We start from the raw sequence: 16,871 nt of genomic DNA on the forward strand, positions 1-16,871 counted from the left end.
TCTGCCCCACAGCACCACCCCACGATGGGACGCCAAGAGAGGACAAAACCCCACTGGGGACCTCCGTGATGAGTGGCCCGGCCCCACGGCGCCTGCGTGCCCCCACGTCTCCCATCGCAGCAGTGGGGCTGGGTGCTCCTGCCCACCCCACAGCACCACCCCCTTCCTGGAGCTGTTTTGGCACCTCTGCAAGGAACAAACCCCATTGAGCACCTTAGGGATCAATGTCCCCCCACCCCCCACAGCGCCACCCCACATCTGGGGCTGTGTTCACCCCCCACCAAGGGGGAAACCCCATCAGGGAGCCTCGCGATCGACATCCGCCGTCCCGCAGACCCCAAGACCCGCAGGCCGAGGGACCCACAAGCAAACAAACCCCACTGGGAAAACCCCACAACCGATGTCCCCCGCCCCACAGCTCCACCCCACAGCCGGAGCCGTGATGGGGCACCAAGGGGGTCGGAACCGACACCGAGGACCCCACGGCCGGCTCCCCCCTCCCCGCAGACCCCGAGGCCGCTGGGTTGGGCCCTTCCTGCCGCAGGAACCCGCCGCATCCCGTCGGCCGCCATCGCCCCATCCCTCCCTCCTGGGGAGGAGGAAATAGGTTGGGCCACGGGGCCCCAACGCGGGGCGAGCCGGGACGGGGCGCTGTGCCCTATAGGGCCGCCATGGAGGCGGAGGAGGTCTACGTCCTGGTGGAATACGGCTTTGAGTACCGCACCAAGGACGGCACCGTGGTCTCCATCCAGCCCAATGAGCGCTACGTGCTTTTGGGGCGCACCAACGAGCACTGGTGGCACGTCCGGAGGAGCGGCGATGCGCGGCCCTTCTACGTCCCCGCTCAGTACGTCAAGGAGCTGCCCCCCATGGCCGCCCCACAGCCGCTGTACCCCGACGAGGTGGGATCCTATGGGTTCCCCACGTTACGAGTGGAGCCCAGCCCCGCCGAGAGCTCCAGGAGACAGCGGGAGGTGCAGGTATGTGACACCCCATAAGTGTCCCCACACTGGGCTTCATGTGGGGCATCAGCGACCGGTGCTCCGTGGGGCAGAGCATCTTCAGTACCCCTCGCCTGGGGGTGGAATGGGACAGGGTCTGGTGTCCCCATCCCATGGGGTGGCACTGGGACAGGGATGGGGGGCCCTCAAGGTTCAGTGTCCCCATCCCTGTGGGTTTCGGTTCCCCATCCCATGGGGTGGGACAGGGACAGGGCTCCCCAGGGCCTGCAGTCCCCATTCCTTTGGGGTTTCTGTGTCCCCATCCCTTTCACTTTTTTGTCTCTCCATCCCCAGGGGGCACAGGGGGACATGGGGACGGGGACTCCCCACACTTTGGGGTCAGGTGTGCCAAGAGGGGACGCGGGGACAGGCAATGCCACCCACTGTGTGCAGGATGTGGGGCTGTAGGATCGGTGCTGTCCCTCACTGCCATCATCCCGACGTCTCCCATATGGCACAGGGGGGCTCCCAGGGCCGCCGCGCAGTGGGGCAGGCTGTGGGGCCGGCTGCTGCGTTCATCCCCCCATGGCGCTGCAGAATGGGGCCGTCGGGGTCCCTCCATCCATTGCTGTTATGGGGCAAAAAGAGGCAGAAAAGGGTTAACAGGGAAGCGCAGCAGCTCCTCCCTTGTAGGGCGGGTGTCACCTGGGGAGGGAGGGGAGCGGGTGGGTGCCACCCGACAGAGCTCACCCACACCTGTAAGTAAGGAGGGGCCCTTCTGGGGGGTCCTTTATGTGGGGTGGGTGAGGGGCTGCTCCCTGATCCCGTTCTCTATGGGGCGTCCGACAGCGGGGTCGACCCACCTGTGGGGCACAGCAGCACCGTGGGGTCTCGCGTCCTCCCCACGGCCCAGCGCCGCTTTGGGATCACCTTGCGCTTAAAGGGGGGGGGACACGAGCCAGCACCAGGACCCCAATGCCAGCCCTAAACCCAACGCCGACCCCAACCCCGATCTCAGCCCCACACCTCAATTCACACAGCCGTGGGCTCAGCCCCGCGCTCCCAGCCCCATCGCCTCAGGATTCGCCATTGGGGTTTTTTCTGCTGCGCACCCCATGCTGCTGTAGGGCTGTGCTGTGCTATGGGGCAGAGCTGTGGGGTTTTGCTGTCCCCCTGCATTCCTCGCCTTTCCCAAGCGCTGCCGGGCCGGTGACATCGCCCAGGTGGGAGAAACCCTTATGGGCCATTTCCCAGCCTCAGCCCCACACGCGCAGCCCTTCTGCCCGCCCCACAGCCCTCCCAGGAGGCAATTCCGCATCTGGGGAGCACTGCTCTTCCGCCCCATAACCAACAGGAAGCACACAGCGCGCCCAGAGCCACAGCGGGGCCACCCAGCGCCCCGACCCCATAGAGCTCCCCATAGCGCAGCGTCCCCGCTGGGACACCCCAACCCCACAGATCCCATTGGAGCATCCCGACCCCAAAGCACCGGGATGCTGCAGCGATCCCACAGCCGTGAGTGGCGGCCGCTGCACCAGGGCGAGGTATGGGGTGGGCAGGGGATGGGGGCAGCTCGCTATGGGGCAGCGTGGGGCAGCGTGGGGCGGTGGGGCCACGGCGAGGAGACTTTGTCCCCATTGCCGTCGCAGGTCATAAAGGCGGAGAGCAAAGGGTAACTGTGGGTTGGCTGCCTCTTCCTGCTTGGGGTCACGCACCCTATAGGGATGTGTCCCTGCTGGGGTGAGGATGGGGGGCCCCTCTGCCCCCGGTGGGGTGTTGTCACCCGTGGGGACGCGGGGACAGGAAGCTGTGGGGCAGTTTTGAAGGCTGTAGGATGCAACAGGGCAAAATGGGGAAGAGGCGAAAGTTGGGGCGCGTGGAGCGCGGGGACGGCTCTGGGGGTCCCATCCTTGGTGTGGGGCTCAGGGTGGGTCGGCCCCATAAGCAGCCCCATAGGCAACCCCATAAGCAGCCCCATAGGCAGCCCCATAGGCAGCCCCATAAGCAGCCCCATAAGCAGCCCCATAGGCAGCCCCATAAGCAGCCCCATAGGCAGTCCCATAGGCAGCCCCATAAGCAGCCCCATAGGCAGCCCCATAGGCAGCCCCATAAGCAGCCCCATAAGCAGCCCCATAGGCAGTCCCATAAGCAGCCCCATAAGCAGCCCCACACGTCTGGGCGGAAACAGGCGGTTATTTTGGGGTGCGGTGGCGGCGCCGTCAGCCTCAGATGGATGCAGAGTGGGGAGTTGGGGGTGCAGGAAGTGGGGCGGGGGGGCTGCAGGGAGGGGATGGGGGGGGGTCAGATGTTGGGGTGTCGATGGGATGCAGGTGTTGGGGGCAGATTTGGGGGGCAGGCGTTGGGGTTCCTATGGGGTGGGTCGGCTGTTGGGGATGGATGAGTTGGATGCAGATTTGGGGGGCCGATAACGGGGAGCATAAAGGGATGTTGGGGGGCAGATGTGGGGCCAGGCGTTTGTAGGGGGGCTGTATGGGGTGCTGATGAGGTGGGTGCTGATGGTGGGATGCAGATGTTGGGGTACCGATGTTGGATCAGTGATGCTGGGGTGCAGATGTTGGGGGGCCAATGTTGGGGTTCCAGCGTTGGGATTTGGGGGGGCCGACGTTGCGGTGCCAATATTGGGATGCTGAGGTTGGGGTGAAGATATTGGGGGCCAATTTTGGGGGGCCAACAGTGGGATGCAGATGTTGGGGTGCAGACGTGGGGCCGATCTGGGGATTCATATGGGATGCCAGTGAGATGGGCATCGATGTTGGGGTGCAGATATTAGGGGCTGATGTTGGGGGGCAGAGTTTGGGGTGCAGAAGTTGGAGTACCAGTGTTGGGATGCATATTGGGGGGGGCTGGTGTTGGGGCAGCTGGGTTGGATGCAAGCTTTAGGGAGCAGATCTTGGGGTGCAGATATGGGGGGCAGATGCTGAGGGGCCGATGTTGGGATGCAGATGTTGGGGTGCCGATGCTGGGGTGCAGTTTTGGGGGTGCAGATGTTGGGGGGGCCGGCGATGGGGCACATAAAGGGGTGCCGATGTGATGGGTGCAGATATTGGGGTGCAGACATGGGGCCAGCCGTTTGTTGGGGTGCAGATCTTTGGGTGCTGATGGTTGGGGGTCAGGTGCAGGAGGCAGATGTTGGGGGGCCAATGATGGGTGCAGATGTTGGGGTGCTGTGCTGGAATGCAGACATTGGGGTGCAGAGAGCGGGGTGCAGGCGTGGGGTCAGGCGTTTGTTAGGGGTCTGCATGGGATGCTGATGAGTTTGGGTGCAGATGTTGGGTGCAGATGTTGGGTGCTGATGTTGGGTGCAGATGTTGGGGTGCAGATGTTGGGTGCAGATGTTGGGTGCTGATGTTGGGTGCTGATGTTGGATGCAGATTTTGGGGTGCTGATGTTGGGTGCAGATGTTGGGGTGCAGATGTTGGGTGCTGATGTTGGATGCTGATGTTGGGTGCAGATGTTGGGTGCAGATGTTGGGTGCTGATGTTGGGTGCTGATGGGTGCAGATGTTGGGTGCAGATGTTGGGTGCAGATGTTGGGTGCTGATGTTGGGTGCAGATGTTGGGTGCAGATGTTGGGTGCTGATGTTGGGTGCTGATGTTGGGTGCAGATGTTGGGTGCTGATGTTGGGGTGCAGATGTTGGGTGCAGATGTTGGGTGCTGATGTTGGGTGCTGATGTTGGGTGCAGATGTTGGGTGCTGATGTTGGGGTGCTGATGTTGGGTGCTGATGTTGGGTGCAGATGTTGGGTGCTGATGTTGGGTGCAGATGTTGGGTGCAGATGTTGGGTGCTGATGTTGGGGTGCAGATGTTGGGTGCAGATGTTGGGTGCTGATGTTGGGTGCAGATGTTGGGTGCTGATGTTGGGGTGCAGATGTTGGGTGCAGATGTTGGGGTGCAGATGTTGGGTGCTGATGTTGGGTGCAGATGTTGGGTGCAGATGGGTGCTGATGTTGGATGCAGATGTTGGGTGCAGATGTTGGGTGCTGATGTTGGGTGCTGATGTTGGGTGCAGATGTTGGGGTGCAGATGTTGGGTGCAGATGTTGGGTGCTGATGTTGGGGTGCAGATGTTGGGTGCTGATGTTGGATGCAGATGTTGGGTGCAGATGTTGGGTGCTGATGTTGGGTGCTGATGTTGGGTGCTGATGTTGGGGTGCAGATGTTGGGGTGCAGATGTTGGGTGCTGATGTTGGGTGCTGATGTTGGGTGCTGATGTTGGGGTGCAGATGTTGGGGTGCAGATGTTGGGTGCTGATGTTGGGTGCTGATGTTGGGTGCTGATGTTGGGTGCTGATGTTGGGTGCAGATGTTGGGTGCTGATGTTGGGTGCTGATGTTGGGTGCAGATGTTGGGTGCTGATGTTGGGGTGCAGATGTTGGGTGCAGATGTTGGGTGCTGATGTTGGGTGCTGATGTTGGCTGCAGATGTTGGGTGCTGATGTTGGGGTGCTGATGTTGGGTGCTGATGTTGGGTGCAGATGTTGGGTGCTGATGTTGGGTGCAGATGTTGGGTGCAGATGTTGGGTGCAGATGTTGGGTGCTGATGTTGGGTGCAGATGTTGGGGTGCAGATGTTGGGTGCAGATGTTGGGTGCTGATGTTGGGTGCAGATGTTGGGTGCTGATGTTGGGGTGCAGATGTTGGGTGCAGATGTTGGAGTGCAGATGTTGGGTGCAGATGGGTGCTGATGTTGGATGCAGATGTTGGGTGCAGATGTTGGGTGCAGATGGGTGCTGATGTTGGATGCAGATGTTGGGTGCAGATGTTGGGTGCTGATGTTGGGTGCTGATGTTGGGTGCAGATGTTGGGGTGCAGATGTTGGGTGCAGATGTTGGGTGCTGATGTTGGGGTGCAGATGTTGGGTGCTGATGTTGGATGCAGATGTTGGGTGCAGATGTTGGGTGCTGATGTTGGGTGCTGATGTTGGGTGCTGATGTTGGGGTGCAGATGTTGGGGTGCAGATGTTGGGTGCTGATGTTGGGTGCTGATGTTGGGTGCTGATGTTGGGTGCTGATGTTGGGGTGCAGATGTTGGGGTGCAGATGTTGGGTGCAGATGTTGGGTGCAGATGTTGGGGTGCTGATGTTGGGTGCTGATTTTGGATGCTGATGTTGGGTGCTGATGTTGGGGCCCTGATGTCTTGTTGCCGATGTTGGTGCCCTGCTATCGGGGTCCCCATCGCCTGGACCCCCCAGGCCCCTCGCTGACCCCCCCTCATCCCCCCAGGAGCGCCGGGATCCAGAGGAGCCCTCAGCCCACATCTACCTCAACCTGCAGGAGCTGCAGCAGGAGGCCGCCGCGTGCAGCTCAGCCCTGCAGCCCCACAGCGCCGACTGGGAGACCCACCGCGACTCGGAGTCGGGACATTTGTTTTATTACAACCCCAGCACCGGGGAGACGACGTGGGATCGGCCCTTCGATGGCGATGCCGTGAGTCCCGGCGCGTCCCCCCCCATGTGGGGACACCAGGAGGAGCCAAGCGGGCCGGCACTCTCCTATGATTCGGTGACAGGCGAGGGGCCGTGGGACCCACAGAGCGTGGGAGATGGCGCCTGGGATGAGGAGATGGGAATGGCGCCATACAGCCCCATGGAGCACAGGGTGAGACTGCGGGGAGCAGGGGGTGCAATGGGGACACGGGGGGAAGAGTGGGGGCACAGTGGGGATGCAATGGGGACACGATGGGGACACAAAGGGGATGCAGCGGGGACATGATGGGGACTCAGCAGGAAGAAATGGGGGTGTGATGGGGGCACAGTGGGGACACAGTGGGGATGAAGTGGGGGTGGGGACGTGACACAGTGGGGACATGATGGGGACAGAATGGGAACAAAATGGGGATGCAATGGAGACACAGTGGGGACACAGTGGGGCAAAATGGGGATGCGATGGGGACACAGTGGAGATGAAGTGGGAATGGGGACGTGACACGGTGGGGACATGATGGGGACATGATGGGGATGCAGTGGGGACAAAATGGGGACTCAGCGGGAATAAATGGGGATGTGATGGGGGCACAGTGGGGGCCAAATGGGGACACAGTGGGGGCCAAATGGGGACACAGTGGAGATGAGGTGGGGACACGACACAGTGGGGGGACACGACAAAATGGGGACAAAATGGGAACACAGTGGGGATGTGATGGGGAGGTTGTGGGGGATGCAATGGGGACAAAGCAGGGATGCAGTGGGACACAGTGGGGACAAACTGGGGATGTGAGGGGGACACAGTGCGGGCATAATGGGGACACAGTGGGGATGCGGTGGGGACACAGTGGGGATTTAATATGGATACAGTGGGAACATAATGAGGACACAGTGGGGGCACAATGTGGGGACACTGGGGACGCAATGAAGGTACAATGGGGACACGATGGGGACACGATGGGGACACAGTGGAGATGCAGCGGGGGTTTAATGGGCACCCAATGGGGACACAAGAGGGACACAGCGGGGATGCAGTGGGGTTGCAGTGGGGACACGATGAGGATGCGCTGGGGACACGATGGGGACGCAGTGGGGCTGGGATGGGATCTCTTGGTCACCTTCCCGCCCGCCCCACAGCCGCCCACCCCCGAGGCCGATTACCCTGAGCTGTCCCCAGACGAGCTGGAGCCCTGCCCCGAGGAGGACGGCTCGCCCCCGGGCTCCTACCGGTGGGGGGCGGCTCCCTGCCCACCCCCCCGGTGGCACCAGGAGCTGGCGGTGTCCCCACGGTGGGACGGAGCCCCTGGGGAGCGGGAGGCACACGGCACCGAGACGGTATGGGGTCAGGGAGGGGAAAGGGGGGGGGGTGGGGATGAAGATGAAGATGAAGATGAAGGTAAGGATGAGGGGGAATGGCAGCAGGGATGGGGATGAGGATGGGGACAAGAATCAGAATGAGGATGGGGTGGAGTTGGGGGCGAAAATGGGGAAAGGGGGTAAGGATGGGGGGGTGAAATTGGATGAAGGTGAGGATGAGGATGGGGATGGGAATGAGGATGAGGATGAGGATGAGATGAGGATGAGGATGAGGATGAGGATGAGGATGAGGATGAGGATGAGGATGAGGATGAGGATGAGGATGAGGATGAGGATGAGGATGAGGATGGGGATGAGGATGAGATGAGGATGAGGATGAGGATGAGGATGAGGATGAGGATGAGGATGAGGATGAGGATGAGGATGAGGATGAGGATGAGGATGGGGATGAGGATGAGGATGAGGATGGGGATGAGGATGGGGATGAGGAAGAGGATGAGGATGAGGATGAGGATGGGGATGAGGATGAGGATGAGATGAGGATGAGGATGGGGATGGGGATGAGGATGAGGATGAGGATGAGATGAGGATGGGGATGAGGATGAGGATGAGGATGAGATGAGGATGGGGATGAGGATGAGGATGAGGATGAGGATGAGGATGGGGATGAGGATGAGGATGGGGATGAGGATGAGGATGAGGATGAGGATGGGGATGGGGATGAGGATGAGGATGAGGATGAGGATGAGGATGAGGATGGGGATGGGGATGAGGATGAGGATGAGGATGGGGATGGGGATGAGGATGAGGATGAGGATGGGGATGGGGATGAGGATGAGGATGGGGATGGGGATGAGGATGAGGATGAGGATGGGGATGGGGATGAGGATGAGGATGGGGATGGGGATGAGGATGAGGATGAGGATGAGGATGAGGATGAGATGAGGATGGGGATGAGGATGAGGATGAGGATGAGGATGAGGATGAGGATGAGGATGGGGATGAGGATGAGGATGAGGATGAGGATGGGGATGGGGATGGGGATGAGGATGAGGATGAGGATGGGGATGGGGATGAGGATGAGGATGAGGATGAGGATGGGGATGGGGATGAGGATGGGGATGGGGATGGGGATGAGGATGAGGATGAGGATGAGATGAGGATGGGGATGAGGATGAGGATGAGGATGAGGATGAGGATGGGGATGGGGATGGGGATGAGGATGAGGATGAGGATGGGGATGGGGATGAGGATGAGGATGGGGATGGGGATGAGGATGAGGATGAGGATGAGGATGGGGATGAGGATGAGGATGAGGATGAGGATGAGGATGAGGATGAGGATGAGGATGAGGATGAGGATGGGGATGAGGATGGGGATGAGGATGAGGATGGGGATGAGGATGAGGATGAGATGAGGATGAGGATGGGGATGGGGATGAGGATGAGGATGAGGATGAGATGAGGATGGGGATGAGGATGAGGATGAGGATGAGATGAGGATGGGGATGAGGATGAGGATGAGGATGAGATGAGGATGAGGATGGGGATGGGGATGAGGAAGAGGATGAGGATGAGGATGAGGATGGGGATGAGGATGAGGATGAGGATGAGGATGAGGATGAGGATGAGGATGGGGATGAGGATGAGGATGAGATGAGGATGAGGATGGGGATGGGGATGAGGATGAGGATGAGGATGAGATGAGGATGGGGATGAGGATGAGGATGAGGATGAGATGAGGATGGGGATGAGGATGAGGATGAGGATGAGGATGAGGATGGGGATGAGGATGAGGATGGGGATGAGGATGAGGATGAGGATGAGGATGGGGATGGGGATGAGGATGAGGATGAGGATGAGGATGAGGATGAGGATGGGGATGGGGATGAGGATGAGGATGAGGATGGGGATGGGGATGAGGATGAGGATGAGGATGAGATGAGGATGGGGATGAGGATGAGGATGAGGATGAGATGAGGATGGGGATGAGGATGAGGATGAGGATGAGGATGGGGATGAGGATGGGGATGAGGATGAGGATGAGGATGAGGATGGGGATGGGGATGGGGATGAGGATGAGGATGAGGATGGGGATGGGGATGAGGATGAGGATGAGGATGAGGATGGGGATGGGGATGAGGATGAGGATGGGGATGAGGATGAGGATGAGGATGAGGATGAGGATGAGGATGAGGATGAGGATGAGGATGGGGATGAGGATGGGGATGAGGATGAGGATGAGGATGAGGATGAGGATGAGGATGAGGATGGGGATGGGGATGGGGATGGGGATGAGGATGAGGATGAGGATGGGGATGGGGATGAGGATGAGGATGAGGATGAGGATGAGGATGGGGATGGGGATGAGGATGAGGATGAGGATGGGGATGAGGATGAGGATGAGGATGAGGATGAGGATGAGGATGAGGATGAGGATGAGGATGAGGATGAGGATGGGGATGGGGATGAGGATGAGGATGAGGATGAGGATGAGGATGAGGATGAGGATGAGGATGGGGATGAGGATGAGGATGGGGATGAGGATGGGGATGAGGATGGGGATGAGGATGAGGATGGGGATGGGGATGGGGATGGGGATGAGGATGAGGATGGGGATGGGGATGGGGATGGGGATGAGGATGAGGACGAGGATGAGGATGAGGATGGGGATGAGGATGAGGATGGGGATGAGGATGAGGATGAGGATGGGGATGAGGATGGGGATGGGGATGAGGATGAGGATGGGGATGAGGATGAGGATGAGGATGAGGATGAGGATGGGGATGAGGATGAGGATGAGGATGAGGATGGGGATGGGGATGAGGATGAGGATGAGGATGAGGATGAGGATGAGGATGAGGATGGGGATGAGGATGGGGATGAGGATGAGGATGAGGATGGGGATGAGGATGAGGATGAGGATGAGGATGAGGATGAGGATGAGGATGATGGCTGGTGACTGTCCCCAGGTCCTGGCAGGTGGCCTCCACCAGCGGGCCAGCAGCAGCTCCAGCCAGGACAGCGGGTTGCTCACATGGCCAGGTGGCAGCCCAGCATCACCAGGGCTCCGCGAGGAGAAGGTGAGCATCATGGGGACACCATGGGGACGTGGGAGCACGCAGAGGCAGGGGCTCTGCAGGCCGTGGCAGAGCTGACGCTGCGCCTTCCTCTCCAGCTCAAAAGCCTCGACAAGGCTGGGGTGCTCAACAGGACCAAGACGATGGACAGAGGGAAGCGGATACGGTGAGTGCGTCCCTGCGTCCCTCCAAAGGGGACAGGGGTGGCTGCGCTGCCCCCGCTGTGACCCCCACCTCCCTCTGACCCCAGGAAAAACTGGAGCTCCTCCTGGACGGTGCTGGAGGGCGGAATCCTGACCTTCTTCAAGGACTCCAAGCACTCGGCTGCGGGAGCCCTGGTGAGCGCCATGGGGCCACAGGAGGGGCAGCACCCAAGTGGAGAGGGAGAGAATCCATGGGATGGGGTCAGGAGCCATGGGGTGGGACCAGGACTCGTGGGATGGGGTCAGGATGCAAAGGACAAGAATGGAACCCAACAGGAGAGGGCAGGAACACACAGGATGGGATCAGGAGCCATGAGATAAAGGCAGCACCCAACAGGAGGGGGCAAGAACCCACAGGATGGGACCAAGGCCGGTGGGATGGGGTCAGGAGCCATGGGACAAGAGCAGAACCCAACTGTAGAGGATGAGAACCGTGGGAGGGGGCCAAAACACGTGGGGGGAGTCAGAATCCATGGGAGGGGGCCAGGAGCCGTGGGGTGGAATCAGAATCCATGGGACAAGTGTGGCACCCAATAGGAGAGGATGAAAACCCATGGTGTGGGGTCAGGACGTGTCGAGTTGGGGTCAGGAGCCACGGGACAAGAGCAGAACAGGAGTGAGAACCTATGGGGTGTGGGTCAGCACCACTGGGGTAAGGTCAGGAGCTGTGGGATGGAGTCGGGATCCATGGGACAAGGACAGACCTTGGTCAGGGCTGGACGTGGTGGCAATGTGGGACATGGCAGAGTGTCCAAGCCATGCAGGTGCTGTGTGGGTGCATGTGGGTGCCGTGTGGGTGCTGCGCCCCGTGCCTTGCTGTCACACGCACCATCTGTTGGAGGAAGCGATGCCTGTCCCAGCCCACAGCCTGCACCGAATGCAGAAGTTGCACCGGGGTCTTGCAACACCCCACAGTGCTTATGGGGCCAGCGCAGGGTGACGCCGCTGTCCCCACGGCAGGGAGGTGGCTTGGGGTCTCCAGCATCAGTGGGTTGGAGTTGGTGAAGGGGAATGCATCCAGAGCCAGGACACGGGGCAGGACAGCCTGTCCCCATAAGGCCCAGAAGGGACGTGCCCCCCATGGAGCACAGACAGGGCTGACAGCAGCAGAGTCCCACCCCAAAGACCCCTCAGGCTCATTTCAGGGCTGTCCCATAAGGTGACAGCGATCCTTGGGTCACCCACAGACGGTGGCACAGGACAGGGAGATGCGGGTGACCCCCACAACTGCAGGGTCCCCTCGTTGCCACGGGGTGGGGACAGACGGGTCCCACTGCGGTCGTGGGGGCAGCGCTGCCCCTAAGGGCCCCATTTTGGGTGGAGAAAAGCCCAAAGCGGCGTCCTGGGGTGACTCCCCGTCCCCACACACAGCGGCACCCCACCACCCTGACCACCCCTGAGCACACGGTGGAGCTGCGTGGAGCCGCCATCGCCTGGGCCAGCAAGGAGAAATCCAGCAAGAAGCACGTGCTGGAGGTGAGGGGGGGGACGGCGCGGGGACGTGGGTCAGCCTATGGGGTCACCCCTCACCCCGACCATCCCACCCCCAGCTGAGGACGCGGGAAGGCTCCGAGTTCCTCATCCAGCACGACTCGGAGCAGATCGTCACCACGTGGCACCGGGCCATCGCCGACAGCATCGTGCTGATGGTGAGGGGCGGCCGCGCCGCTGCGTCCCCCCCGCGCGTCCCCAACCCCTCCGACTGACCCCGCTGCCCCCCAGGGCTCCGATGTCCCCACCGAGGAGGACGCCGAGAGCGGGACGGAGTTCGGCTCGCGGGAGAAGCTGGGCGGTGAGGAGAGGAGGGCAGCGGGTGAGCGCCGCCCCGATGTCCCCATGGGTGATGCTCACCCTGCGCCCTCCCACAGCACCCAGCCCAGGCGACAGCGATTCCAGCAAAGTGCGCAACAAACTGCGCAAATTCCTCCAGCGGCGGCCGACGCTGCAGTCCCTGCGTGAGCGTGGGTACATCAAAGGTAGGGATGTGCCCTGGGTGTCCCCAGGTGTCACCTCCCGCCCGTGCCCACCTCCCCTTTTTTCCCCCAGATCAGGTTTTTGGGTGCTCGCTGCAAGCGTTGTGTGAGCGGGAGCACGGCACGGTGCCACGGTTTGTCCAGCAGTGCATCCAGAGCGTGGAGAGGAGAGGTGCCAACGTGGGGATGTGGGGACGTGGGGATGTGGGGATGGGATTGTGGCAACATGGAGACATGGGGACGTGGGGATGGGGGAATGTGGGGACATGGGGACATGGGGACATGGGGATGTGAGGACGTGAGGACGTGGGGACGTGGAGATGGGATGTGGGGATGTGGGGATGTGGGGACATGGGGATGTGGGGATGTGGGGATGGGGTGGTGGCATCATTTCTCTCAATCAAGAAAGTCCAAGTTTGATGAGGAATCCCATCGGGGCTTCCCAAAAAGCCATTGGGTTGGGTTGTGAGATGGCACAGTGGTGCTAAGAGATGCCACTGGCTGTCCCCACCCTGGTGCCACCAGTGACCGTGTGGGAACAGCCCTGGGGACGTGGGGCACGGGGTGGGCTGGTGACTCTCACTGGGGTAAGCTCAGCTTTGGCAGCAGGGAATCCCATGGGGTTCCCCCCAAAATCCATCGGGTTGGAGCTGTGTGTCGATGTGGCCATGCTAAAAGTGCCACTGGCTGTCACTGTGCGGTGCCACCTGGATGACGGTGTGGGGACAGCCCTGGGGATGGGGGGGTGGCATCTCCCCAGCGAAAGCCCGGCTTTGAGGTCAGGGAATCCCGTTGGGTTTCCCCCCAAAATCCGCTGGGTTGTGGCCATGCGTTGACACATCTGTTCTCAAAGTGCCACCCGCTGTCACCACCTCGGTGGCAGCATCACCTGGATGACCGGGATTTGTCACCCCTCAGGGCTGGACATCGACGGGCTCTACCGGGTCAGCGGCAACCTGGCCACCATCCAGAAGCTGCGCTACAAAGTGGATCACGGTACTGTGCCCATGTCCCAGGGTGTCCCCAAATGCCACCTCTGTGGGTGTCCCGTGTCCGAGGTGTCCCCGTGTCCCCGCAGAGGAACACCTGGACCTGGACGACGGGCGCTGGGAGGACGTCCACGTCATCACCGGTGCCCTCAAGCTGTTCTTCCGCGAGCTGCCGGAGCCGCTCGTCCCCTTTGGGCACTTTGACAAGTTCATCGCCGCCATCAGTAAGGGACGGGGACGGGGATGGGGGCACCGGGGGCTCCAGCATCACTGCCCCACACTGCGTCCCGTCCCCTTGCAGAGATGCAGGACCCGGTGCTGAAGGGACGCTGCATCCGTGACCTCGTGCGCTCGCTGCCGCCCGCCAACCACGACACCATGGAGGTCCTCTTTGGGCACCTCTGCAGGTGACACCGCGTGTCCTGCCATGGGGCCACCAAAACCCCAAGGCAGGGGGGGGACAGGGCCGCGTCGTGGGGACGGGTCCAATCTAAAGACGTTTGGGGTGCATGGAGGGAGAGGTCAGGTTTCAGGGACCCTGCGACCTCAGATGGACCAGGTTCTGGGTTTACCCAAACCCACATGGGGTCTGGCTGTGGGGCTCCCCATGGGAACAGGTCTGGGTGTTCCTCAGATCCTCACAGGGATGGGTCTTGGGGTTCCTCATAGCCCCACAGGAACAAATCTTGGGGTCCTCCAGGGCCCCACTAGGGACTGGTTTGGGGATCTCCATAGGAATGGGCCTTGGGGTCCTGCAGAGCCCCACAGGTACCGGTGTTGGGCTTCCTCATAGGAACAGATCTTGGGGTCCTCCAGAGCCCCATTGGGACTGGCTTTGGGATTCCCCATAGGAACCAGTCTTGGGTTCTTGCAGAGCCCCATAGGGATGGGTTTTAGAGGTTCCCATAGGACTGGGATTTGGGGGTTCCCAATAGGAAGCACTCTTGGAGTTCTCCGGATTTCCATTGAAACTGGTTTGGGGACCCACAGGAACTGATCTTGAGGTCCTCCAGAGCCCCATATGGACTGGTGCTGGGGTTCCCCACAGGAACAGATTTGGGGTCCTCCAGAACCCAGTAAGAACCAGGCTCTGGGGTTCCCTATAGAATCTGGTCTCGGGGTCCTCCAGAGTCCCAGTGGGACTGGTTCAGGGATCTCCATAGGAACCGGTCGTAGGATCCTCCAGATCCCCACGGGGGCCTCGGGGGTCTGCATAACTCCGCTGTGACAGGGATTGAGAGGTCCTGCAGAGCCCCGCGGGTGGGGTCCCATTTTGGGGACTGGGGTCCCATTTAGGGGGCTGGGGTCCCATTTCGGGGCTGGGGTCCCATTTCGGCAGTGAGGTCCCATTTCGGGGCTGGGGTCCCATTTTGGGGGCTGGGGTCCCATTTTGGGGCTGGGGTCCCATTTTGGGGGCTGGGGTCCATTTCAGGGGCTGGGGTCCCATTTTGGGGGCTGGGGTCCCATTTTGGGGGTGGGGTCCCATTTCGGGGCTGGGGTCCCATTTAGGGGGATGGAGTCTCATTTTAGGGGCTGGGGTCCCATTTTGGGGGCTGGGGTCCCATTTCGGGGCCCGGTGGTGACGCTGTCCCTCGTCCTGCCGCAGGGTGATCGAGTTCAAGGAGGAGAACCGCATGTCGGTGCAGAGCGTCGCCATCGTCTTCGGCCCAACGCTGCTGCGGGCGCCGAGCGAGGAGGGCAGCATGGCTGTGCACATGGTGTTCCAGAACCAGGTGGTGGAGCTCATCCTCAACCAGTATGGACACATCTTCCCTGATGGGTAGCGTGTGACATGGGGACAACACAGGGACACCGCGAGGACACCGTGGGGACACTGCGGGACAGCATGGAGGAAGCATAGGGACATCGTGAGGACAGCATGGGGACATTGCAGGGACATCGTGGAAACACCATGGGGACACCATGGGGACATGATGGGGACATGATGGAGACACCACGGAGACATCATGAGGACATGATGGGGACATGATGGGGACACCGTGGGGACACCGTGGGGACATGATGGAAACACCACGAGGACACCATGGGGACACAATGAGGACATGATGGGGACACCACAAGAACATCATGAGGACACCATGGGGACATGATGAAGATGCCATGAAGACACCATGCGGACATCATGAGGACACCATGTGACACCATGGGGGACGCCATGGGGACACCATGGGGACTCAGGGACATCAGACTGTGGGTGACAGCACCTGAAGGTGGCACGAGGGATGGGGACACCGCTGGGGACGGTGACATGGACCCTGTAGGGAGGGGACAGCCAGGACGGGGTGTGGAGATGCGTGGCCAGGAGCGGTGCTCCTCAATAAAGAGATTGTAAGGACATGAGGACAGTTTGGTGACATGGGGACAGCAGGGGGAAGATGGGGACACAGAGACACCATCAGGGACATGGGGACATCAATGGGGACGTGGGGACACCGTCAGGGACACAGAGACACCATTGGAGGCATAGGGACATCAGTGGGGACACCACTGGGGAAAGGGGACAACAGTGGGGACATGGGGACATGGGGACAACATCAGGGACATGGGGACACCGTCAAGGACATTAGAACTCCAGTGGGGACATGGGGACACTGGTGGGGATATATGGACACTGGGACAAGAATGGGGACATCAGTGGGGACATGGGGATAAGGGGGACAGCACAGCAATGCTTTGGGACCCCATGGGGACAGGTCACAGTGAGGACGGTTTGGGGGACAACTGGGGCACCTTGGGGCATCATGGGGACACTTTGGGGCCCTTTGGGGCACCATGGGATCCCTGTGATTCAACGGGGACACTTTGGGACGGGGAACGGGACATGTGGGGACATTTTTGAGTCTACGGGGGCACTTGGGGACACAGCGGGGACACTGAGGCACTTTGAGGCACCATGGGATCTCTGTGAT

General features: G+C 60.7%; 1 protein-coding gene across 4 annotated transcripts; it reads left to right on the plus strand.

The window, feature by feature from the left end:
• Nucleotides 1-418: 418 nt before the first annotated feature.
• ARHGAP27 (Rho GTPase activating protein 27) lies at nt 419-16,291 on the plus strand. Of its 4 annotated transcripts, none has more exons than XM_048926851.1 (15): nt 419-980; nt 6,181-6,555; nt 7,518-7,715; nt 10,669-10,779; nt 10,875-10,942; nt 11,027-11,114; nt 12,351-12,455; nt 12,530-12,628; nt 12,702-12,771; nt 12,848-12,955; nt 13,026-13,124; nt 13,871-13,948; nt 14,031-14,165; nt 14,243-14,348; nt 15,548-16,291. In XM_048926851.1, the coding sequence occupies exons 1-15, from the start codon at nt 672-674 to the stop codon at nt 15,723-15,725; spliced, it is 2,127 nt and encodes a 708-aa protein (XP_048782808.1). In that variant the 5' UTR covers nt 419-671; the 3' UTR covers nt 15,726-16,291. The 4 variants fall into 4 exon arrangements, with proteins under 4 accessions (XP_048782808.1, XP_048782806.1, XP_048782807.1 ...); XM_048926849.1 differs by lacking the exon at nt 419-980 and adding an exon at nt 999-1,699; XM_048926852.1 differs by lacking the exon at nt 419-980 and adding an exon at nt 1,824-2,485.
• The last annotated feature ends 580 nt before the right edge of the window (nt 16,292-16,871 follow it).

Source organism: Lagopus muta, chromosome 25 (genome assembly GCF_023343835.1).
Source record: "Lagopus muta isolate bLagMut1 chromosome 25, bLagMut1 primary, whole genome shotgun sequence".
Classification (NCBI taxonomy): Eukaryota; Metazoa; Chordata; class Aves; order Galliformes; family Phasianidae; genus Lagopus; species Lagopus muta.

Coding starts and splice junctions, on each gene's coding strand:
- ARHGAP27 (XM_048926849.1), top strand. CDS start 1,019: ATGTGGGGCATCAGCGACCGGTGCTCCGTGGGGCAGAGCATCTTCAGT. Junction 10,943..11,026: donor GACAGAGGGAAGCGGATACG/GTGAGTGCGTCC, acceptor CTCTGACCCCAG/GAAAAACTGGAGCTCCTCCT. Junction 12,772..12,847: donor CTCGCGGGAGAAGCTGGGCG/GTGAGGAGAGGA, acceptor GCCCTCCCACAG/CACCCAGCCCAGGCGACAGC.